At 43.5% G+C, this 25,450-nt stretch overlaps 1 protein-coding gene across 1 annotated transcript in view; it reads left to right on the forward strand.

Annotated features, from left to right (window-relative positions):
- The first annotated feature begins 11,527 nt into the window (after window positions 1-11,527).
- The window catches only part of Wdr64 (WD repeat domain 64), a 147,053-nt gene continuing 133,130 nt past the window's right edge, over window positions 11,528-25,450 (forward strand). Inside the window, exons 1-2 of the mRNA XM_004653437.2 lie at window positions 11,528-11,672; window positions 18,597-18,727. Coding sequence (XP_004653494.1) covers window positions 11,528-11,672; window positions 18,597-18,727 — 276 coding nt within the window. The remainder of the gene's footprint in view (window positions 11,673-18,596; window positions 18,728-25,450) is intronic.

The raw sequence follows: 25,450 nt of genomic DNA on the forward strand, positions 1-25,450 counted from the left end.
ACTGTGAATAGAGCAAAGAGGGTACCTACATATTGGGAGAAAATCTTGCCAGCTATTCATCTGACAGAGGATTAATATCCAAAATATATAAAGAACTCAAAAACTAATAAGAAATCAAGCAACTCAATTAAAATATAGGCTATGAAGCAAAAAGATCATGACATCTGTTGCAGTCTGGGTCGCATTGCTGGTAGAAATCACCCAACCAAGAGCAGCTTCTGGGAAAAAGAGGTTTATTTGGCTTACAGGCTCGAGGGGAAGCTCCACGATGGCAGGGGAAAACGATGGCATGAGCAGAGGGTGGACATCACCCCCTGGCCAACAGAAGATGGACCACAGCAACAGGAGGGTGTGTCAAGCACTGGCATAGGGAACCTGGCTATAAAGCCCTTAAGCCCACCCCCAACAATACATTCCCTCCAGGAGGCATTAATTCCCAAATATCCATAAGCTGGGAACCTAGCATTCAGAACACCTAAGTTTATGGGGGACACCTGAATCAAACCACCACAACATCAAAATAAAAGAGAGACTGATTGAGATGGGGAGGGGATATGATGGAGAGTGGAGTTTAAAAGGGGAAAGTGGGATGTTGCTTACAATCATGGAAGTTGTTAATAAAAAAATAAACATCTTTAATCCAAGCACTTGGAAGACAGAAGCAGGAGAACTGCTGTGAGTTTGAGGACAGCCTGAGACAACATAATGAATTCCAAGTCAGCCTGAACTAGAGTGAGACTCTACCTCGGGGCAAAAAAAAAAAAAAAAAAAAAAAGGCTATGCAACTAAATCATAATAGGAGGAAAAGATGATGACATCAAAATAAAAGAGAGAAAAAAATCAAATATTTACATGTAATAGCTAAACATAAAATTCTCAGTAGAAAAATTTTTAGATATAACATCAAAATGCAAGAAACATGAGCTGGGAAGATTGCTCAGTGGTTAAAGGCACTTGCAAAGCCTAATGGTCCAGGTTTGATTCCTCAGGACCCATGTAAAGTCAAATGCATAAAGTGGCTCATACATCTAGAGTTCATTTTCACTGTGAAGAAATCCTGGTGTACCCATCCTCTCTCTCTCTTTACAATTAATTACCAATATATATTTTAAAAATATATAAAATATTTTATTTATTTATTTTTATTCACTTGAGAGAGGGACAGAGAGGAAGAGGGGAGAGAGAGAGAGTATGAATGGGTGTGCCAGGGCCTCTAGCCACTGAAAATGAACTCTAGATGCATGCAGCCCCTTGTGCATCTGGCTTATGTGGGTAATGGAGAATTGGACCTGGGTCCTTAGGCTTTGCAAGCCAGTGCTATAACCACTAAGCAATCTCTCCAGTCCTAAATAAAAACATTTTAATAATAAAAAGACAAACAACACAAGAAAAAAATGTAAGTTGGACTTTGTCAAAATTAAAAATGGTGGCCAGGCATGGTGGCACATACCTTTAATCCCAGCACTTGGGAGGCAGAGGTAGGAGGATTGCTGTGAGTTCAAGGCTAGCCTGAGATTACATAGTAAATTCTAGGTCAGCCTGGGCTAGAGTGAGACCCTACCTTGGAAAACCAATAAATAAATAAGTAAAAATGAGTACATAACAAAGACCACCAACAAAGCTCCATGGGAAAAGAAAATATTCACAAAGCATATATTAATAAAGGCTTAGTATATAATCTACAGCTTAGCAAAACCTCACACAATCCAAATGAAGAATGGACAAAAGACCTGACTAGGTTTCTTGCCAAAGACCCACAAAGGAGCTTTATGCACGTGAAAAGAAGTACATTATTACTTGTGGGAGAAATGCAAATGATGCTTGCAAATGCACCTGAAAACAAAGCAAAATCGGGCAACTTCCCTGACAGGAAGTGGCTGAAGGAAGGAAAGGGCTTATATTTGGTTTACAGGTTCAAGAGAAAGTGTTCATTATGGTGGGGAAGGCCTGGCAGCCCTTAGCAGGAAGTCTGTGTCACATCTTCACACGAACATGGAGACAGAAGCTCCTTGGCTGAATGTTCTGCTGGCTTTCTGCATACAGTCAGGAAACTAACCTGTGGTTTGGTGCCACCGTCAGGTAGGGTAGGTACTCACACCTCAATTAGTTTCACCTAAAAAAATCTATTATAGGAATTCTACTCATCAGTAAGTGCACTAGTCATGGTTCTCTAGAAGAACAGAACTGCTAAAATGAGCTATGTTAAAAAGGGAATTTAGGGCTGGAGAGATGGCTTAAGCACTTGCCTGTGAAGCCTAAGAACCCCGGTTCGAGGCTCCATTCCCCAGGACCCCCATTAGCCAGATGCACAAGGGAGCGCACACATCTGGAGTTCGTTTGCAGTGGCTGGAGGCCCTGGTGCGCCCATTCTCCCTCTCTCTATCTGCCTCTTTCTCTCTCTGTCTGTCACTCTCAAATAAATAAATAAATAAAAATTTAAAAATAAAAAAGGGAATTAATTGGATTAGGTTACGGTAGTTCAATAGCAGTTGCAGGTCTCAGAATCAAGGAACCCAGTAGCTGCTCAGTCCACATGGCCAGATGCCTCAGCAGTCCCAATCTGGCACTGAAAGCCTGGAGGCTTCCTGAGGAGCCGCTGGGTTTCAATCCACATGGGTCTTTAGTCCACATTGGTCTTCAATCCATGCTGAAAGACAGAAAGCAGCTCCAGCAGCCCAGTGAAAGGAAGGAAGGAAGGAAGGGAGGGAGGGGGGAGGGAGGAAAGAAGGAAAGAAGGAAAGAAGGAAAGAAGGAAAGAAGGAAGGAAGGAAGGAAGGAAGGAAGGAAGGAAGGAAGGAAGGAGCTCTTTTAATCCAGAGCTTCCTTATATGAAGTTCCCCTCTGAGAGGGGCTGCCCTCTCTGGGGAAGGACTTGCTCTGGGGGAAGGACTTCCTCCTTCAGTTAACCAACCCTTCCTGGAAGCAACCTGGGAGACCCACCCAAAATGGATTTCTGTGGATTACTAAACAGATCAAGTTGACAACACCTTAACCATCAGAAGTCCACCCCTTGTCAACATGACACCAAACCATATCTCCTTACATTATACTTAATTTTCAAATGAAAACAGTAACAAGCTCATAATTCCACCTAAGATCGTATAACTTTCCCATGTAAACCAGAAATGCAAAATCCTCCCCTCAACACAAAGCAAGTTTCCTTGAGGAATTCTTAATCTCTAATATAATAGGTCTAATATAAATTCAGCAGTTAGCTAGTGATATAATCTTAACATTGGTGTAGATATGTACAAACACTCTGTATTAAGGTATGACAGAAACATTGAAATTACAGTCCTTGTTTCTGTAACTGGTCACGTAGCCTTAGCTACTATTTGTTTGTATCTTCTTCTACTACCCATTCTGTATTTCCTCCACCTTCAGCAAGCACCTCAGCAGGTCTTGGTTCTTTACCAGAGGGGTGACCCATACCTTTATTCATGAAGGATCTGGGTCATTTATCACACTACCTCGATTGGGTTGTTGCAGTTGTCCATTGGCTTTGATAATAGGGCATGGTAACACTAAGAGATGCCCTGTGGTGGTTTGAGTCAGGTGTGCCCCATAAACTTAGATGTTCTGAATGCTAGGTTCCCAGCTGATGGATATTTGGGAATTATCATCTCCTGGAGGGAGTATATTGTTGGGGGAAGGCTTATGGGTGTTATAACTAGTTTCCTCTTGCCAGTGTTTAGCACGCTCTCCTGTTGCTATTGTCCACCTTATGTTGACCAGGGAGTGATGTCCACCCTGTGCTCATGTCATCATTTTTCTTGCCATCATGGAGCTTCCTACTCGAGCCTGTAAGCCAAAATAAACCTCTTTTTTTTTTCCCCCACAAACTGCTCTGAGTTGGGTGATTTTGACCAGCAATGCAAACCTGACTGCCCATCCTAAAGGATCTCCTGCACGTCAGACATATACTTCCTTACCTCCATTGTGGAGGAGCAGTCCAATTTCCCCCTGGTAGTCAGGATCAATCAGCCCTGCTATCACTGTAACTCCTTCCTCAGCCTCTTCACTCAAGAGCATCAGGATCCCAAAGTGACCAGGGGGAAGTGTTAGCTTCCAGTTCAATGAATGTTCTTTGTGCCTCCTGGAAAAAGCAGTTGCCCCTCTGGAACCAAGACCTCTAGACCAGCAGGCATAAGGTTGCAGGAACTGGAAGCAAAAATTTAGCTAATGAGTCACTTGGGGTAATGGTAAGTGGGACCATTCCCATTTCCACCCCTTGATTTCTGGACCCCCTGATTCTAGGCTATAGGAGAAACAGTGCCATATATAGGACTCTGATTCAGAGCATATGCAGCCTACTGGAGGACACTCCTCCAGGCCCCCAAGCTATTGCCACCTAGTTGGCACTGTAGCTATTTCTTTCTTTTTTTTTAATTTTTTTAAAATTTTTATTAACATTTTCCATGATTATAAAATATATCCCATGGTAATTCCCTCCCTCCCCACCCCCACACTTTCCCATTTGAAATTCCATTCTCCATCATATTACCTCCCCATTACAATCATTGTAACTACATATATACAATATCAACATATTAAGTATCCTCCTCCCTTCCTTTCTCCACCCTTTATGTCTCCTTTTCAACTTACTGGCCTCTGTGTAGCTATTTCTTTAAAAGGCCATTTCACCGTTATATCAAGCCAGCTTCTTTAGGATGGTAGGGCACATGGTAAGACCAGTGAATTCCATGATCATGAGCCCACTGCCATTCTTCCTTAGCTGTGAAGTGAGTTCCTTGGTCAGAAGCAATGCAGTGTGGAATGCCATGACAGTGGATAAGGCATTCTGTAAGCCCACGGATGATAGTTTTGGCAGAAGCACTGTGTGCAGGAAAGGCAAATGTATACCCAGAATAAGTGTCTATTTCAGCAAGGATAAAATGCTGCCCTTTCCATGGTGGAAGCAGTCCAATGTAGTCACTGCTGGCTGGTCACCCAGAGGAATACTACCATATCAGGGGTTCAGAGTTGGTCTCTGCTGCTGGCAAGTTTGGCACTCAGCACTAGCTATAGCTGAGTCAGCCTTAGTTAGTGGAAGTCCATGTTGTTGGGCCCATGCATAGCCTGCATCTCTGCCACCATGACCACTTTGTTCATGGGTCCATTGGGCAATGACAGGGATGGCTGAGGAAAGAGGTTGACCACTATCCACAGAACAGATCAGCTTATCTACTTGATTATTAAAGTCATCCTCTGATAAGGACACCTTCTAATGAGCATTAACATAGTACACAAGTATCTTTATATCTTTTGCCCTTTCAGAGAGTTCTATCCACATACACATTCCCCAAATGTCCTTCTCCCCAATTTTCCAATTGTGCTCCTTCCAAGTCCTGGACAATCCATCCAAACCATTGGCCACAGCCAATGAATCAGTGTTTAACTGCACATTTGACCATTTCTCTTCCCAAGCAAAATACACAACCATGTGCACTGCCCAAAGTTCAACCCATTGTGGAGACTTTCCTTCACCTCAGTCCTTCAGGGTTGTCCCAGAAAGGGGCCATAATGCTGCAGCTGTCCACTTCTGGAAGGTGTCCACATAACATGCTGAACCATCTGTAAACCATGCGCTAGTCTTCTCCTCCTCAGTCAATTGATCATAAGGTACACCCCATGATGTCATAGGTGCATGCTTGGGTACAGAAGGCATTATTACAGGAGTAGAAACCATAGGCATTTGGGTGACTTCCTCATGTAACTTACTTGTGTCTTCAGGGCCTGCTCAAGTAGATCATGGATATATCACTTCTACTTGATGATGGACTGCTGCTGTGCATGTCCAATTTTATGACCTGGTGGGTCAGATAATACCCAGCTCATATTGAGCAGCTCATGTCACATAGTAACTTGATGGCCCAGTGTCAAATGTTCACTTTCCACTAAGGCCCAATCACAGGCCAAGAGCTGTCTCTCAAAGGGAGAAAAATTGTCTGCAGATGATGGCAGGGCCTTGCTCCAAAATCCCAAGGGCCTCTGCTGTGTTTCACCTGTGGGGGCCTGCCAAAGGCTCCAAACAGCAATCCTATCTGCCACCAACACCTCAAGTACCATTGGATCCACTGGATCATATGGCCCAAGGGGCAGAGCAGCCTGCATAGCAGCCTGAACATGTTGAAAAGCCTTCTCTTGTTCTGGGCCCTGCTGAAAACTAATAGCTTTCTGAGTCATTTGGCATTTGGGATGGAGTAAGACATTCAAGTGAGGACTGTGCTATCTCCAAAATCCAAACAGGTCCACTAGATGTTGTGCTTCTTTCTTAGTGATAAGAGAAGCCAGGTGCAACAACTTATGCTTCACCTTAGAAGGAATATCCCTGCATGCCCCACACCACTGAACTCCTAGAAATTTCACTGAGGTGGAAGGTCCTTGAATTTTGGATGGATTTATTTCACATCTCCTGATGTGCAAATGCTGTACCAGCAACTCCAGAGTGGTTGCCACCTCCTGCTCCTTTGATCCAATCAGCATAATGTCATAGATATAATGGACTAATGTGACACCTTGTGGAAGGGACAGGTGGTCAAGATCCCTGTAAACTAAGCTATTACACAGGGCTGGAGAGTTAATATAACCTTGAGGTAAAAGAGTAAAGGTGTACTGCTGACCTTGTCAGCTGAAGGCAAATTGCTTCTGGTGGTCCTTATGGATAGGAATGGAGAAGATCAATAGCTGCATACCAGGTGCCAGGAGATGTGTTTAATCTGCTCAAGTAAAGAAACCACATTTGGTACAGCAGCTGCAATTGGAGTCACCACCTGATTAAGTTTTTTTTTTTTTTTTTTTCAAGGTAGGGTCTCACTCTGGCTCAGGCTGACCTGGAATTCACTATGTAGTCTCAGGGTGGCCTTGAACTCACGGCGATCCTCCTACCTCTGCCTCCCGAGTGCTGGGATTAAAGGCGTGCGCCACCACGCCCGGCTCTGATTAAGTTTTTGATAATCCACTGTCATTCTCCAGGATCCATCTGTCTTCTGAACAGGCTGAATATGTGAGTTGAAGGGAGATGTGGTGGGAACCATCACCCCTGCATCCTTCAATCCTTTAAAGTGGCATTAATTTCTGAAATCCCTCCAGGGATGCAATACTCTTTTTGATTCACTATTTTCCCCAGTGGTGGGAGCCTCAATGGCTTCCATTTAGCCTTTCCAACCATAATAGCCCTCACTCCACAAGTCAGGAAACCAATATGGGGGTTCTGCCAACCCCTAAGCATATCTATCCCAATTATGCATTCTGGGAGGGGGGACATAACCACAGGGTGAGTTCAGGGACTCAATGCCAAGCCAACAGTTGCCAAAACTCCATTGATCACCTGACCTCCACATGCACCCACTTTAACTGGAGGGCCACGATGCTTTTAGGGGTCTCCTGGGATGAATGTCAGTTCAGAGCCAGTGTCCAGTAAGCCCCAAAAGGTTTGATTATTTCCTTTTCCCCAGTGTACAGTTACCCTAACAAAAGGCCTCATGTCCTTCTGAGGAAGGATAGGAGTAAGCTTAACATTGAAACTTTGGGAGTTGCAGGAGGGTCCTTCCTTGAGGGGACCCAGCCACCCCGTCAATCAAGGAGCTCAGGATTTGTAAACTGGCTCAAGTCTGGAAACTGATTAAGAGGACTTGATTCTCTGTTGCTATAATTCAAAGTAGCTTTGTGTTCCTTTGCTCTGGAACTTTTCTGCTTATACAGATCAAGCAGGAACTCAGTAGGCTTATCTGTTTGACTTCTGGGAACACCATGATTAATCAGTCATTGCCAAAGGTCCATATGGGTCATACCTTTATGTGCATAATTTTGCCTATGCTTTTTATTACGAAAAACATGTTCAGCCCACCTTTGGCGATTCAGTGCAACCACTTGGATTGCATCTAAGTCACCTAGTACAGCAATTACAGCTCCCTATGTGAGGTCTTCTTTACATGAAAGACCAATGATGGGGGACTTTAAGTATGCTGGTGCTCCCCTCACAAATCTGTTTCTTATAGTCTTAATGAAGGACACATCTTCTGGGCACTGCCATTGTGGGGGCAAAGTAGAGTTTACATGGAAAATCCACTCCAGCATTCCAAGTTCTCTGAGCCTTTTAATCCCTTCATCAACATTAAGCCAAGGGCCATCAGGCAGCTCGAGCTCATTCACAGTAGGCCATGTTTGGATCCATACTTCAGCCAACCAATCAAATACACTCTTGGCACCTCTTCCAACTGCATGAGCTGTAGTGTTAAATCTAAAATCTCTGTTCAATGGGCCCATTTCAGGAAATTCAGTCTGATCTAATTTTATGTTCCTTCCTCCATCATCCCACACCTTTAAAATCCATTCCCACACACATTCCCCATGCTTCTCCGTGTACAAGTTAGAAAACTCCTGAAGTCCTTTAGGGGTGTACCTCACCTCCTCTTGCGTCACACTTTCTATCTCACCTTTAGTGGCCTGCTTAGCCTTCCATCTGGTTATAGGCCTAGAAGTGAAGATGGATGGGAACTGAGAAGCACCAAAACTTCCTGCTGATACCTCAGACAAAGAGGCATTAATTCTCTCAGCAAGGGTGGGGAGGGTAATACTTCAGGGTGTGGAGGTGGGGATACAACTGCTGCTAAGGGAGGGTAGGTAATAGTTTCACCAAAACAACTTCTTCAGAATCTGACACTTCGGTGTCCCTAGGTTCTTCAGGGTCTTCCCACATATCACCATCCCACGTCACGGGATCCCACTCTTTTCCAATCAATGTCCTCACTTTAACTTCTGATAGCTGGTAAGGCTGGGACTTGAGTTTACATTACAAGGTAGTCAATCTCACAATGAGAGCTTGGGTTTGGTTTTCTGCAATCTGAGCCCTGCTCTCTCCTCCAGGAGAGACTCTCCTCCAGGGCACCGTTAGAAACCTTGAGATCATGTATGTGGGTCTGAAGCTTGGAGTTTTCCTTTCTGAGCTTTTGTTGTTCCCTCACTACTTTGTCCAGAGATGCTAGAAGCAACAACCAGCCTCATCATTTGTCTTACTCTTCCCCAAATATTCAAATGTTTTAAATTCAGACTCAGTAAATTCCTTGCTCTTCACAAGACATGACTCAAGATCACCAAATACATCTATCTCACAGAGTTCTTTAAACAGTGCACACCATGGATTATTAGTGCCCTCCTTATTTCCAGGAAAAGTACTCTCTTTATCACCAGTAGGGCCTTTAGAAGCACTGAAGTTGGAAAGCCAGCCCCAGATAGCACCAAGCCCACTGGAGAAATCCATCCTTACAATTCTGTTTCTCTAGAACCACTTTTGGTTCCAAAATTTGTATTAGTCAGGGTTCTCTAAAGGAGCAGAACTGCTAGAAAGAATTATACTAAAAAGGGAATTTATTAGATTAGCTGATGGTTGGCCCATAGCAGTTGCAGGCCCAAGAATCAAGGAACCCCATAGATGCTCAGTCCATGTGGCCAGATGCCTCAGCAGCCCCAATCTGGAGGTTTCCTGAGGAGCTGCTGGGTTTGGATCCACCAGGGTCTTCAGTTGATGCTGGTCTTCAATCCATGCTGGAAGGCAGCAAGCAGCTCCAACAGCCAAGTGGAAGGAAGGAAGGGGCTCTTTTCACCCAGAGCTTCCTTATATAAAGTCCCCCTCTGAGAGAGGCCACCCACTTTGGGGGAAGGACTCACTCTGGGGAAGGACTTCCTCCTTTAGTTAATCCTTCTTGGAAGCAACATCAGGGACCCACCCTAAAGGGATTTCTGTGGATTACTAAACAGATCTAGTTGGCAATACCTTAACTATCACAATAAGGAAAAAATGAAATTTGCAGAAAAATGGATGGACTTGGAACAGAATTCACATAAACACAGAAAGACAATTGCCGTATGTTCTCCCTCACATGTAGTCCCTAACCTGGAGCACCTCAAATTGCAGGCATCCCTGACAGATGACTCAAGGGACAGAGGATGAGGAGGGAAGGGTTTGGGGGCATAGGAGGGGGGTATATGCAAAACTAAAGCCAAAATGAATTAGTACCATGGAAGCCTTCCTTCTGGACAGCCCCACAGCTTCTTGGCTGCTTCTTAGGTATGGTCAACACATGGTGCTGTCAGGAATTTATGCCTCTGGTTTCCTGGTACAGCCTTCTACCATTTATCCACATGGCTTGCTACCCCTGCTCCTGAGGTCTCTGACAAATAGTGTAATTTATTTGCTTGGGTTCTCTACCCACCCCAAGACACACACTGTACTCTGTCTTCAGAGCACTTACCACTTCTGACATATGTAACCTGCCTTCTCCAGAAGATTGCACACTCAAGGAGCTATTTTGCTCACTTACCATAGCTCTAGAAATGAAGTAACTGTTTACTTGAGGTTTACTGAATGGAAGGATGAGATTGTAGGAAAGATGGTTCTTCAAATGTTGCTGAAGTATTTTGAATAGTATTTTGAATAGTATTTTGAAAGCTTTACATGAAAAGCAAGAAAAAGTCAGCTTAGGAGATTCCTTATGCAATATATTCTACAGAGATTTTTTCTATCCTACTAGATGGTAGTCAGAGATGGATAGTCAGGACTAGAAATCGAATTTCCTCTTAGTGGCATTTGATTCATTCTGAGTGCAAAGTCTTGCAAGCTGATCTCAAAAATGAAGTACCAGGGGGTACGAGTCACACATCCGCTTCACCTAAACCACAGGAAATTAACAATTGTGGATGGACAGACAGGATCGCATTTTATATAAAGTTGGAGACTAGAACACTTGAGTCAACAGCAATCAATTGAATCAATTAGAATTTGAGATTCCAATCAGAGGGCCGGGAATATTCAGGAAGCCCTGTTCTCCTTCAACTGACACCTTACATTGGATTCCCCATTCACATTACTCATGACTCCTTTATTTTTTAAATTTAAGGTCAGTGTTTAAAGGAAGAAGAAACATTTTTATTCTCTCTACAGCCTCTAAAAATATCTTCACTTATGGCAGAAATGACAGGAAATACATTTTTCATATTTACAAGCTCCTGGAGAGCTATGTGAGTGAACATGAACTTTGCTCTCCATAGCATTATGAAGGAGCAAAAAAACTTTGAAGCAAGAAGATAAAAAGTAATACCATTTTCCTTTTAGTTCTGTACCCACCTATCTTCCCTCTTAACAAGTGCACGTGCGCGTGCGCGCACACACACACACACCTATTAAGGCGTGGGTCTCAATGTTTCGAAGGAGAGAGAGTAGGATGTTACAGAGACATTATGATGTAGCAAGGTATTTGTGAAGGACACTGGCAACATTATGAGGTCAGGATTTTTCATGGACACCTCTGCCTGCATGACTGGGCAGACCTCAGACAGCTTTCCTCCTGCTGGTATCCTAGGGGTGACTTTCACTCCTTCCTCCCGTAGAATGGGAGTTTAAGATCAGAGGAATGAGACCTATGCTAAAAATTGAGGCAGCAGAGACGCATTGTAAGAGCTGGAAGCTTTTTCCCACTGGCAAATTTGTAGCATTTCTGTTCAGAAATAAAAGACTCCCTATGTCCACATGGCCTCCAGAGGTGGCAAACAGTATGGTCTTGCCCTTCAGATTCATAACTTCAGAACAGCCTTGGTCCAGTTTGAAAAACTGATTGAGCAGACCATAGCACAGAAGAAAGATGAGAGAGCAGGCTTGTTCATCCAAAAGGAAGGTAAGACCAACTGGGACTGTCCACTGGAACTGGAAAATGGTTTAAATTGTCAGAGAAAAGCAGCTTAGCTGAATAGCTAAGGCACTTGAGTGAGGTCATGGGATGGGGGAGTTTTTTTTTTTTTTTTCTTTCTCTCTCTCTCCAAATAGCTAGTTGAATTTGGGAAGCTGTCTTTGTTGCCCTGAACCTTGGTTCTCTTGGATGTAATATTTGTGAGTTGGATTAAATGCCACCTAGGGGTTCTTCTGCAGGAATCACCAGTCCCTGGCTGCCCTGAGCATAGTGATGTGTAGGAGACTATGTGTTTATCAGCTCTTGGTTGCTATAACAAAGTACCCAAAACAATCACCTTCAGAAGAGGAAAGTTTATTGCGGAGGCTTCAGTCTGTCTGTGTTTGGTTAGCCAATGGCCCTGGGGCCTGTGGTGAGATGGATATAGAGAGTCAGCATGTGGGAGAGGAAGCTCCTCTCCTCTCATGGCAGATGGGAAGAAAAGACAGGAAGGGGCCAGATTTTCAGTATCGCTTTCAAAGTCATGGCCCCAGTGACCCAACATCCTCTCACCAGACCCCACATTTCAAGGTTCCCCCACTGCCCAAAGGCTGGTGACTAGACCATTAACACACGTGAGGCTTTGGGGGACACTTCTCCAAACTACAGCAGTCACCCCATCATCTCTTTGCCTAACGGCATCAAGAGACCCGAAGGACTTCCTAAACACTCAGTTTCTCGTCTCACCTTGGTTACAGTCTTGGCCACTCTGTGTGTCTCTAGACAGGAATCATTTAGTGTGTTAAAGGAAAAGGAATATGGAAGATGTGCTCTTCTAGACTTTGCGAAGTAGAGGAGCCAATGTTGAGCTTAAAGTGTATCAGCATGGCCAAGGGCAAGGGAAGCAGGACAATATGCAGTATGAAGTGATGAGAGCAGCAATACCAAGTAACACTGAATAGGCAGTCTATAAACAGGCCTGGGCTAGGCAGATGACCCTGTGGTTAAAGGCACTTTCTTGCAAAGCCTGATAGCCTGGGTTCAATTCCCTAGTACCCATGTCCAGCCAGATGCACAAAGTGGCATATATATTTGGAGTTTGTTTGCAGTGGCAGGAGATCCTGACATGCCCATTCTCATTGTCTCTCTCTCTCTCTCTTCATCAGCCTCTTTCTCCCTCCCTCCCTCCCTCTCTCTCTAATAAAGAAATAAAAATATAAAAACAAAAACCAGAACAAATCTTGACGTTGTGATGTAATTAAAGGAACAAAAACCCCATACAACAGCTAACAGGATAACATGGGCAGCCTTTTAGTGCTGGGCTGTATAAGCCATGTGTAAGTAAAAGTCTTGACTTTGGGGGTTCCAAACCCAAGCAGCTGTTACTTGATAATTTGCAAATAAGTTCATTTGATGCGCAGGAAACTCTTGAGAAGAAAATACTACCATAAAGTCAATTTGTGAGAGAAAAATGGGAGGTTGAGAGGTGTTACCTGTCCCCCCTCCCCTCCCAGCCTTCGTTGTCAGAGGGAGGACTCATGATCTTTCAGACCTGTGATCTTGGCCACCAGGCTACTTGGCAAAACCCTCCTTTCCCCGTTCATGTGGTCAGGCACCTCTTTAGAATCCCAGCTCAGCTTCCTACCTCGTAGAAGAAAGCCGGCAGAAGACTGGAATTCTCTCCATTTCCCTGTCCTGTGCCCACAGGCTGCCAAGAGCAGTAGCTGTCCCCCTCCCCCCTGCAGAGCCATCAGTTTGCTGCAAAGACTCCAGAATCTCCTTTTCCACAGGCTTTGCCCTCTTGATCTAAAAATATACTCCAGTGTCCTAACCTTGGCTTTCCTCTCCTTTCTACCAAGTTTCCCCGCGTCATCACTGCTTTCTCTTCATCGACTCCCACCTGGCATCCCTCAGCACTTTGCTGAGGACATATCCAATAACCTGATAAAATAAGTTGGTTTTCTGGTTGTTGACACAGGGTCATGTTGTTTAGCCTAGGCGGGCCTTGAACTCAGGGCCTGGAGTGCTGGAATTCCAGGCACGTACCAAACACCTGGCTGTTTCTCCCTTTTGCATCCAGCGCCGCCACTTCCCCACACAAACAGTGCTTTGCTGTCTCTGCTTCAGGAGCCCGCCTTCTGCTCTGCATATTATCACCTCCCTTTTCTGATTTCTCTGCCGTGTCACTTTTCTTTGTCTTTTATCCTCCCTGGGCTTTTCCCCACGGTGCACTCACTCAATCTTAAGACACAAGCACTATCTACCTAGTCTCCTAAACCAGGCGTCTTAGGACAATCCCCCAATGTCGTGATATTTCTCCCTTGGGTTACAACAACTTCTCACCATGACAGTCTTCCTGCCAATGACTTACTCCTTCTTGTATATATATTTTAATTTTAGAGAGACAGAGAGAGCAAGAGAGAGCACACCAGAGAGAGAGAGGGAGGGAGGGAGGAAGAAGGGAGAGAGGGGGCATTGGTGCCTCAGCCACTGCAATCAAACTTCAGACACTTGTGCTACCTCATGGGCTTATGTGACCTTGTGCTTGCCTCACCTTTGTGCATCTGGCTTATGTGAGATCTGGAGAGTCGCACATGGGTCCTTGGGGTTTGCAGGCAAGCACCTTAACCACTAAGCCATCTCTCCAGCCTTGTATACTTTGGTAGTGAGCATTTCCTTTAAGAAATGGATCTTAAGATGAAGATGTGGCTCAGCAATTAAGGCGCTGGTCTGCAAAGCCTGATGACCTGAGTTTGATTCCCCAGTACCCAGGTAGAGCCAGATGCACAAAGTAGTGCATGCATGTAGAGTTCGTTTGCAGCTGCTGCAGGCCCTGGCCTACCCATTCTCTCTACCCCCCCCCCCTTCTCTCTCTCTGTCCCTTTCTCTCTCTCTCTCCTTTTGCAAATAAAAAAGAAAAGAAATGGATCTGCCATTTTCCTGGCTTGTCAGCTCATGTCTAAAATCCATGTATGTTAATGTGGCATGTAGGGTCATCACAATCATGCCTCGATCCTCTCCAGCCTCAGGTCCTTGAACTTTCAATCCTATACCTCCTGCTCCATCAGGCACTTTTCAAAATTTTGTACTAGGCTATATTTACAGTTTTTCTGATTTGTTTTGTGAACTCAAGTTCCCAGGAAAAGAAAGGCCTCCGAGGCTGGTTAATGGATTAGAACTTCCCAGTTGTAGATTTGGACCATTGCAGACCCAGAGCCTAATTATCTTGGGCTATCTTTAGTCCCTTGATTGCTACTCCTTGGCCACTTTTGGCCCGATATCCTTTCAGCTAGCAGATGAAACCTTTGCACCACAGTGACAGACCACTGGCCTACACTAGCCCCAAAGCTAAGAATGACATCAGATAACATCTACAGCCTGGAACAGTTTTCTTTACCCTGCTGTAACCCACCAATGTACTTGAAATCACCTTGATTTACACCTTTCTTTTGTTCTGTGATTATAAAACTTAGCCGCTTCCACATTGGAACATGTTATTCAGGGCAACCTGAATCTGTGTTCACACGCTCATATTTGGCCGAGAATAAACTATCCTTTATTCCCTTTGAGGTAAGAGCTGTGTTTTGCGTCAACAGTCTTTTATCTTTTTCTTTGGTAATACTTTTAATGACTCTAATTTAATATTAGTCATTTCTCTAATTCGGATCTTTCTCTGTCTCTTCTCTTTCCATTTTTCAAGAAAATCAACTGTCACCTCTTGGCAAACACTTTTTATTCCCTCCCCCGTCTCAAGCAAGCTATCCTCCACATTACTAATGCATTTACTGCTGTCTGGAGGAATTTACCTGCCTTAATTAGCCTGCTGACATTGATACGCGTGTCCTTTACCACCTCAGCTCCGGTCAGCGAAGAGTTTGCAGCCATCGAACCAGCTGGGAGTGAGTGCAGAGTGGGGGTTTCTCCTTAAACACAGTCCCAGCCGGTTGCTTTTCTGGGGAAGCTGGGCAATCACGAGGCCATGCTGGAAATTTCCTTCCTCTGTAGTTTTTAAGATGAGGTAAAACTAATTCAGATTGGATCAAAACTAGTCTGCCTGACAGATGACCTTCCATGTCTGAGGGATGAGCTTGAGAGACTGAGGACCTGGGGAAGATGCTGCCAATGTTCGAAATAAGTTCCTATTCATTAATAAGTATTGGCAAGTAGGCTTTGTTTTACTGCAGGTAAGAAGCTAGACAGGATGTTCTTAACAGAGCAGCGACTACCTTGAAAACAATCTTAAGTAGACCTCAGGACTTTGCCCCAGTAACTGCTCTTAGGTCTTGCCAGTGACCTAATAGAATTCAGATCATCCCGAAGTAGAAAAATCTCATTGCCCACCAGCCAGGGACATTTAAGATGAGGCACAGATCTTTGTGTAAACTGGAATGAATTTAAAATACCTACGTAACTATTTGGGTGGCTCATAGGAATTTCAAATCAAATGGGACCAAATGGAATATGTTCCTTAGGAGACATAATCCCTTCCTAGTTCCTCCTGTTTGGGTAAATAAACCAACATTTGCTGAGTTTTGAAACCAAAAGCCAAACGTCATTCTGGGAGGTTTCTCAACCTGGGCAGTGCTGACCTGTGTTCTGTAAATACCTGTGTGGGGCCGTCCTGCGCGTGGCAGGACACTTGCCAGCACCCCTGGCTTCTACCTACCAGATAGCCTCTGTGTGTGTGTGCACAAGTGCACGTGTGTATGCGTGTGTTTGCTAGTAGAGGTCTTTGCCTTTCCTTTCCCTGCCTAGTCACCACAGCTTTCTCCCACCAAAGTTCTATCCGCTATTAACTCCTTGCAATTCTCCTTCCAATCCTATTTCAGCTTGCCCATTGCTCCCTGCAGGATGCCTATCTCAATTCGGCAGTGAGAGGGGTGTTATTGGTAATTAAATTGAGAAGCCCTGGTTGTGCATCAGTTCACGTGCAGTACTTAGAAGTACTTAACTAAACTGAGGATGTGATGGGGCTTTCTACAGCAGACCCAGTCACTCTCCATCCCATCCTAGCCTCAGCTTTTATTCTCCAAGCCTGGACCCGCACAGTGGCCCATCCCTTGCTGCTTCACTGTTTTCAGTGTTTCTGCTCATGGTATCCACAGTCCATATGAAAGCAACTGTGCGTGTGTGTGTGTGTGTGTGTGTGTGTGTGTGAGTGTGTGAGGTGTGGTGTGCATGGGTATGTGTGTGTGTGTGGATGTATGTGCACGTGTGTGTGTGGTGGCTAGAGGTTGATGACAGGTGTCACCCTTGATCTTCACCTTATTTATTGATACAGGGACTCTCACTTGAACCCAGGGCTCACCAATTAGGCCGGTCTAGCTAGCCCTTGGGATCCTCTGGTCCTGCCTCCCAAATGTTTGCATTACTGACAAGCTGCTAAACTTGCCTGGCATCTAAGGGGGCACTTGGATCTAAACTCCTGCCCTGATGCTTGCACCAAAAATGCTTTATTCACTGAGCCATGTCCCCAGCCTGAAACAAAATTTAAGTCGGATTATGTCACGCCCTGTTGGAATATCCCTCTCGTGATAGCCTCCTATCCAGTTGAGGATACAATTCCCACTCTGACTCTAGCTAGTGTTCCCTCTTCTTGGGCCAGCAACAAGATCACAACACTTTGCCCAGAACAGGGAGCTCTTCCTAGCCACAGGGTGGCCTGGTCATCAGCCCAAATGATCTTGCCCAATTCACACATGGCTGAGCCCTTTGGATTAATGGAGTCTTAGTTTGACTTTTTTTTAAAAACCCACTTCCGGTCCGTTGCAGCCCCAGCACCTCATCATTCCATCACAGCTCCTCACTGATTTCCTTCCTTCACACACTCATCATTCTATGATGACATCAACCTCCACTTCACTCCTGGAGTGTAGCACATCCACAGTCACTACCGCACACCGCATTCTGACTGTCAGTGCAGTGTGAACCCGTCCCGTTGTTTGAACAGTGGTAGACATACCTGAGGCACCAATGAAATCAAAGAACATTTCTCGCATCTTAGAAAGTCCCCTGTTGCCTTTTTGCAGTGAGAGTTCTCCTTATAAACAGGCAATCACTGCTTAGCATCTGTCTCTGTTAACGAGCCTTGTCTGTTGTCATTTGCGACTTGCTGAATCATTGATAATTTTCTAGGTGATCTCCTTGACAGCAGGGAATCTACCTAATTTTCTATCCTCAGTCCAGTGTCTAGCTCAGTTCTGACATAAAATACTCAATGCTCAACATATTATTTGTTAACTAAATAAAATAATTGAAATTTGCATATATGACTTGAGAAATCTTTTATATAGGTCATTGTAACCAGTTCTCTTAGCCCAAAGCATCAATAGGTTTGGCAAATTTGAGATTCAAGTAAGCGATGTGTGTGTGTGTGTTTATTTAATGTCAGAAAGAGCCCATTAAGAATTTCTATCTAAACTGGGCATGGTGGCACATGCCTTTAATCCCAGCACTTGGAAGGCAGAGGTAGGCAGGATGATCATTGTGAGTTCAAGGCCACCCTGAGACTACCTAGTGATTCCAGGTCAGCCTGGACTAGAGTGAGACCCTACCTCAAAAAAACAAACAAAACAAAACAAAAAGCTATCTACACAGTTCTAATATGAATGCTAGGAAAGACTTTAACTAGTGAACTTGTTCACAATGAGAATAAAGTGATTTTCTTATGTTTGTATTCTTGTACAAAATTTCTAAAATACCTGGAACACAAGCTTTATAGAGAGTACAGAATACCAAAGTAAAAACAATTTCTTCTGATTCAGCAATATGTTAGCCAAAGGCCTGGTTATGTTTCCAAAGACAAGCTCTTTACAACGTAGCCACAGCTGGTTTTTGAAAGCTAAAATAAAGAAGTAGCAGGTTCTAGAAAAGAAAAATGTCCCTGAAATCTATAACATGCAGTCTTTCGGATTTGTGCTTTCCCCACTGCAGATACAATCGATTATGAAAAGTTCTATTCATCGGTGCAGCAGCTCTTTGGTCCAGAAGTGAAAAATCAAGATGTGAAATGTTTCTACAGGAAATTGTGCAACAACCCTGATGCATCTGTGGACTGGTGTGAGGTACTCATATCCATGCTCCTGATACGAAACCCACACCTTAAAACTAAGTATCATGCCCGCCCACATTAAATCTGTGCTGTGTATGTGGTGTGTCTCAGTGCCTAGAGCCATTAGACATGGTATTGCCCCAAATAGGAAGTGGGGAGAATGAGCACCTGCTTAACCACGTGATCAGTGAGCAACCCTTAATTCTTTTAGGCCCCTCTGCCACCTGGAAGAACCACAGGTGTCGGGAGCAAGATTCTTTTCAGTGGTGTCAACTGATATATGCACATGCTCAGCCTGCCCAAAGCCTCAGCATAAGAGAAGGAAGAAGGTTAATCACTTCTGTCATTCCTTGAAGTGTTTTGTGATTGGCAGAATATTGATTTGGAAAATTAGACACAAACATATAGATGAATTAAGTGGCTTTGAAGAATTATCTGGTTCTTTGTCAAAAATCAGTAGATACATGACACAAGAGAAAAAGTAATGATTAAGAATTTACCAGATACCAGGGATGGGCATGGTGGTGCATGCCTTTAATTCTAGCACTCAGGAGGGAGAGGCAGGTAAGAGGACCACTGTGAGTTTGAGGCCACCCTGAGACTACATAGTGAATTCCAGGTCAGCCTGGGCTAGAGTGAGACCCTACCTCAAAAGACTGGAATAGAAAAGGAATTTACCAGAAATCTCAGGGTCAAAGTTTGGCCTCCTGCACCTCCAACAAATGAGATGTGTGGCCACCTGTTCCCAACAGGCCAATTAGAGACAAGTCATAGCATAAATAGGGAAAAACTTTCTCTCTCTCCCTTCCTTCCTTCCTTCCTTCCTTCCTTCCTTCCTTCCTTCCTTCCTTCCTTCCTTCCTTCCTTCTTTCTCTTTCTTTCTTTCTCTCTCTCTCTCTCTCTCTCTCTCTCTCTCTTTCTTTCTTTCTTTCTTTCTGCTTGAGGCAAGCCCAAAAAACTGCCTTTTTTTTTTTTTAAAGAGAGTGAGAAAGAGAAAGAGAGAGAATTGGTGCACCAGGGCCTCTGAACTCCAGATGGTTGTACCCCTTGTGCACTTGTGTGACATTGCACACCTGCAACACTGTGTGTCTGGCTTATGTGGGACCTGGAGAGTAGAACATAAGCCCTTAGCCTTCATAGGAAAGTGCTTTAACTGCTAAGCCATATCTCCAGCCTGGAGATTTCTTCAAAGTGGCTACACCAGAAAGAGAAACTGGGGCTCCAGTGAACCCCCAAGTCCATCTTTGGGGACACTGGCACGGTGTTTAGCCATAAGTAGATGACAAAAGGTCCGCATAACTAAGCAGTCCTTGCTAAGGTATGCTCCTGCCCATCACCAGGCCATCATGTCTCAGCCCCACTCTGCACAGCTGGGTGGTTCAGTAAGTTGTCAGAACTTTGTGAAACCTCCTCCTGGCTCCACATCTTCAGACTTTTCCTCCCTGCCCCCACCCCCAGTACAGGATTCCTGGGGAAATTTCAATTCTTCTGGGCCAATCTTTTCTTTAGTCTGAAGGGAAGGACCTACATGTTTCTTTATCATATCTCTCTTTTGCCAGGGAAGTTACAACAGCCTGATACATATTTATAAATGTAACTTTGAGTGCCAGAATTAGGAAAAGTCTTTCTTGAGTTCAATTACATATGGTGCTATCAGAAATTAAGCATATGTTATGCTAAAAAGAAAGTATCAGTAACTCCAATAGAATAAATTTAGAAACTTGACAATTAAAGATAGCCCAAATTCCAAAACCAACCAAATAAAAATTAATAATTAACCTTGGGGGAAAATTACAAACAAAAATACTTTCTTCTAAGACTCTCAAGAACACACAGTTGCTGTTATATCATTATTTTTATATTACAGGAAGCCTGGAAAGCTATCCAATTCATTTCATGAGGCTAATACCAAGTAAAACACAAAAACCATGAGCCAATATTACTTATGAATATAAATGCTAAAGTTCTAAATACAATTTTAAATTAATTCCAGTGATGCATTAAAATATCATTTTCAAGCAGAATTTATCCAAGAAAAGCCACTAACAGAAGTCTTTGAGCAAGCTAAGGAAGCAGACACTATTATAATCCTAAAGCAGGGGCAGAAAGCCAAAGCTTGCTGGTGGCACCGGAACACCTGCAGCTTTTATAAATCGGTTTTGTTAGAGCACAGCAAGGTGTGCTCGTTTTCATCTTTTCTGTTTTTGCCTCCGAGCCACACCAGCAACAGTAAATAGCCTCCACAGAGATGCACTGGTCTGTGAGCTTGGAGTATTTACTTCCTGGCCTTCTGCAGCACAAGTTCGCTGACTCCTAATCATTAAAACAAAGTGAAAGACGAGGAAGAGATTGGAAAGGGGAAGGAGATCAATGCAGAGAAAAATCAACTCCTACCAAATCAGAGAGCCAGAGCCTCAGAGGCCCCCAACACCTCAGCACTGAAGCAGACCAAAAATGAACCCAACATGGCTCAGGGAAATTTTGCGGAAGAGGGGGCGGAAAGAATGTCAGAGTTACATGTTGGGTCATGATTTTCAGAGACATTTATCATACTAATAACTGGGGGCTAACTCCACAATGCACAACCCATTTTCAATAACAAGGAGGGTCTAATGGGAGGGGGTAGATCACAGATGAGCCTAAATAATGGTACCAAACTGCCTGTATTTACTGAAAAGAAAACTAATAAATTAAATTAAAAAAAAAATAGAACTAGATTTAAAAGAAAAGATATTGTAGCAGGGCAGGAACAAAAGGAAATTCCCTCACCAGATAAAGGAGCCCGGGTCAGTTTTTATTACTGCTGGAACAGGTTGTAACTTAGCACGTCTTACGTTATAGTTTCCCTAGAGGACGAGGCTAAGACTGGCTTAAACTGGGTCTTGGGCTTGAGGTTTCATTAGGCTGCAAACAGTCACCCAGGCTGAGCTGTCACTGGAAGCCCGGCTGAGGAAGAATCTACTTCCAAGCACATATGGTTGTTGACAGAATTAGTCTGAAATCCCTGACATCTCCCTTCATGACCCCCATGAAGACAACATAGCCCAGAAACTTCTAAGTTTTCTTCCCTTAAACATACATTGTACCATTGCTTACAGAATTCACTTTTACAGTGATGGTGAAAATTGGCTGAGGTATGCCCTAGAGATGAGGAATATCCTAGAGGCTGTCTTACAGTTCAGTGTCCCAAAGTCTTCACCTTAGCAGGTCACAACGTTTCCTCTCCAAGCCCAGTAGAAGCACATCTCCATGTCTTCTGTGGTAGAGTTGTCTATAACAGAACACAGTGATGGGAGAAATAGCCCATCACATCTGCCATGCACTGTGGGTTAAAGGAAAGCCACGGGCTCTGTCGTACTTGATGTGGAGATAATACAGGAGTATGACCCATGTGAATCTGTTGAGAGATCACAGCAGAATGTGTCCACCACACAGACTTTTGGAAAACATGCTTAGGCAAAGATCATATTTAATGGTGAAATACTAGTAATGTTCCTACTAAAGTCAAGCAAATGAAAAGATTGCCTCTTGGCATCACTACTTTTCAATGCCAGTGACTTATTGACCATTACACACAATTCAAAAATAGAAAGGTCCAGGCGTGGTGGTGCACACCTTTAATCTCAGCACTTGGGAGGCAGAGGGAGGAGGATCTCCATGAGTTCCAGGCCACACTGAGACTACATAGTGAATTCCAGGTTAGCCTGATCTAGAGTGAGACACTACCTGCAAAAACAAAACAAAACAAAACAAAAATAGAAAAGGAAAGTGACATGTACTTGTCGAAAATATAAGATTATAATTGCTTGTAAATATTCTATGCAGAATATCCAAGACATCCATGACAAGCTGTGAGAAGCAAAACAGCTTCAAGAAAATTTGAAAAAAAAATGAACAAACCAGAATTAATAATTTCCACAGCTCCTCCACCAAAAATAACAGGAAAATATACCACTATAATAGCAACGAACAGGGCTGGAGAGGTGGCTTAGTGGTGAAGGCACTTGCCTGCAAAGCCTCAGGAATAAAGTTCAATTCCCCAGTACCCACATAAGCCAGATGCACAAGGTGGCGCATGTGTTTAGAGTTCATTTGCAGTAGCTATAGGCCCTGGCACACACACACACAATCTCTCTCTCTCTCTCTCTCTCTCTCTCTCTCTCTCTCTCTCTCTCTCTTCCTGCCTCCTTCTCTCTCTGTTTCTCAAATAAAAAGATAAAATATTTTTTAAGAAGAATACTAACAAATAGCATAAAATACTATGGGCTAAGTCCATTCAGGAACATACAAGATTAAGACCCTCTACTGAAGGAACAAGAGAACAAAATATAATTGAGAGGCTCAACTAGCAAAGATCCCAATTGTACACAAATTAACTGATTAATTAGATTTAATTGCTTCACGATAAGTAGATTTTTAGGATTGATTCAGCTAGAAATAATAGATATCTCAACATATTAATAACTGGATTTCAATACAGTTTTATGCCCCTTGGATCATTCTTATACATAGTTGAGATACTACCCCTGGTCCCCTGAGGAAAGGCTGGCTGGGTTGGATGTGCCTCCTGCTTAGAGGGCTTAGACACAAGCAGATGTTTGCAACAAGGCATTTAGAACAGTGACTGAGAAACTGTGGATTTATCCTCAGTGAGTGTATAATAAAATCTCATGAAAGCTTTGAAAGGAAGGACTCGTTCTGTAGGTTAAATCTTTGGATACACTAAACCCACGTGTCTTGAAGGCTGGGTTATTGAACTGTGGGCATGTGACTAAGCTGGATTGAGGTGTGCTGTCAGCGTAAAACACATATCAGATTCCAAAAGTGTCATATGGGGAAAAATGGTAAAGCATCTCACAAACAATTTGAATATGATCACATGTTGAAATTATATTTTGTATATGTTAGGCTAAATAAATGCATTAATAAAATTGAATTTATTTGTTTTTTTCATGTACCCATTAGAAAACTTAAAGTTATACACACACACACATATACATATATATATGTATATGTATATGTATATGTATATGTATATATACATACATATGTATATATATATATGTGTGTGTGTGTGTGTGTTTTACATTATATTTCTGTGGGATAGCACAGAAAATGTCAAAATGAAAATAGAGGGAATTCCTTCTGATTAGCAAGGACAGGTATTCATTTGCAAACAACTGAGATCAAGAAACCTTGTCTGGCCACATCTGGTAGATGAGTTCATCTTCGTTGAGGGCAGTACTTTTGTGGGATTGCCTCTTTCTGTGTTGTTAATTGGACCAACCATGAAGCACCTTGAACCAGTCTTCTGTGTAAAATGAACAGCTGCATCCTCCATGGCAATGGCTTGATTTGTCAGTATTACTAAGATGTCGCAGAGGAAGAAGACATTTGACACAGTTCTCCAAAAACACCAGATGAGAGAACAAAAGAGAAGACTTGAATTTGTCCCCAACAGACCAACAAAAATGACAATTGCTTGCTGCTGTGATTGGAAGTGCTGTCTGAAGAATGTGATGCCAAAGTCTTTCTGTTGACTAGTAAGACAGGACAGATGTCCAGGCCCATTTCTTAACTCTGGGCAGCATACAAACAGAAGCTCCTATTCCATATCTCTACGTAGTTTTCAGTTATGAATCTAGAAAATTATCAAGTGGGTCCTATGCTCCAATTTTGACAAATGTAACTTAGTAAGGCACTGGAATCAAGGTTAGAATTTATAATTTAATCTCACTCTCCTTGTAGTTTCTCAGTGAAACATAAAGCCAGGGAGACGGCTGTCCCCGGCCCTCCTCCTTCATTTCCTACTGGCTCCACCCCACACTGCTAGAGGGTGCGCGTGCATGCACATGCAAGGCCACTTGAGGCCGCATGTCTAAGCTCTTCCTTGCCTTCAGCTTCTCCAGTGTTATTCCTCAGCTGCTCTTCAGACCTAGAGAGGCACCGCTAAAGAGGTGGAGCCTACCTTCATGAGGCTGGGCCTGGGCTGGGGGTTTCATGCGCCTAGGAAATAGGCTCTGCGCCCTTTGTGTTGGGAATTCTGGAATCCTCAGAAATCTAGGGCATGGTCTAAATGCACTGGTGAATTCTTGGTGGACACAGGTCCTTAAAACCACATGGAAAGAATTAGACAAAACCTGTGCAGCCCAGTCAGCCACCTGCTCTATTTGCATTTAAATTAAATACAAATCCAGCTCCTCAGCTGCGAGGGTTACATTTCAGGTGTTCAATATTCAAGTGCAGGTAATAGCTACTTTGTTGGATGGAGTTATTCTAGAATATTCCCATCCCCACAGAATCCTCAATTGCTTAGTGCTGCTCTGAAAGCCAAAGTCCTAGGGCACAGGTTAAAAGCAATACTTCAAGTGGAAGGGTGACTGTTTTGACTCACTAAAATAGAAGACAAAATTGTGTCAGTTTGTTAGCAAAGGCTCTTGGCAACTCAAAGATTAAAAGTCCAAGAACTCAAGTGCAGAATGAAGTAGTTGTGATTACCACAGACACAAAGGCTGCTTTTTCCTAAATCACATAAGTAGGCAACACCAACGGGCCCCCTCCCACAGGATTTAGGCTCTATCACATTGTACATATCTTTGGATACCCACATATTGTAATAAAGTAGACATGATATCAAGAAATAAATATCCTCACTTTTCTCTATTTCCTTGTGAATATTTCTCATATTCTGGATTGTTTGTGTGCTTGAATTTTAAGGTATTAGTTTTGGTCCACC

The sequence above is a fragment of the Jaculus jaculus genome, chromosome 1 (genome assembly GCF_020740685.1).
Source record: "Jaculus jaculus isolate mJacJac1 chromosome 1, mJacJac1.mat.Y.cur, whole genome shotgun sequence".
Lineage (NCBI taxonomy): Eukaryota > Metazoa > Chordata > Mammalia > Rodentia > Dipodidae > Jaculus > Jaculus jaculus.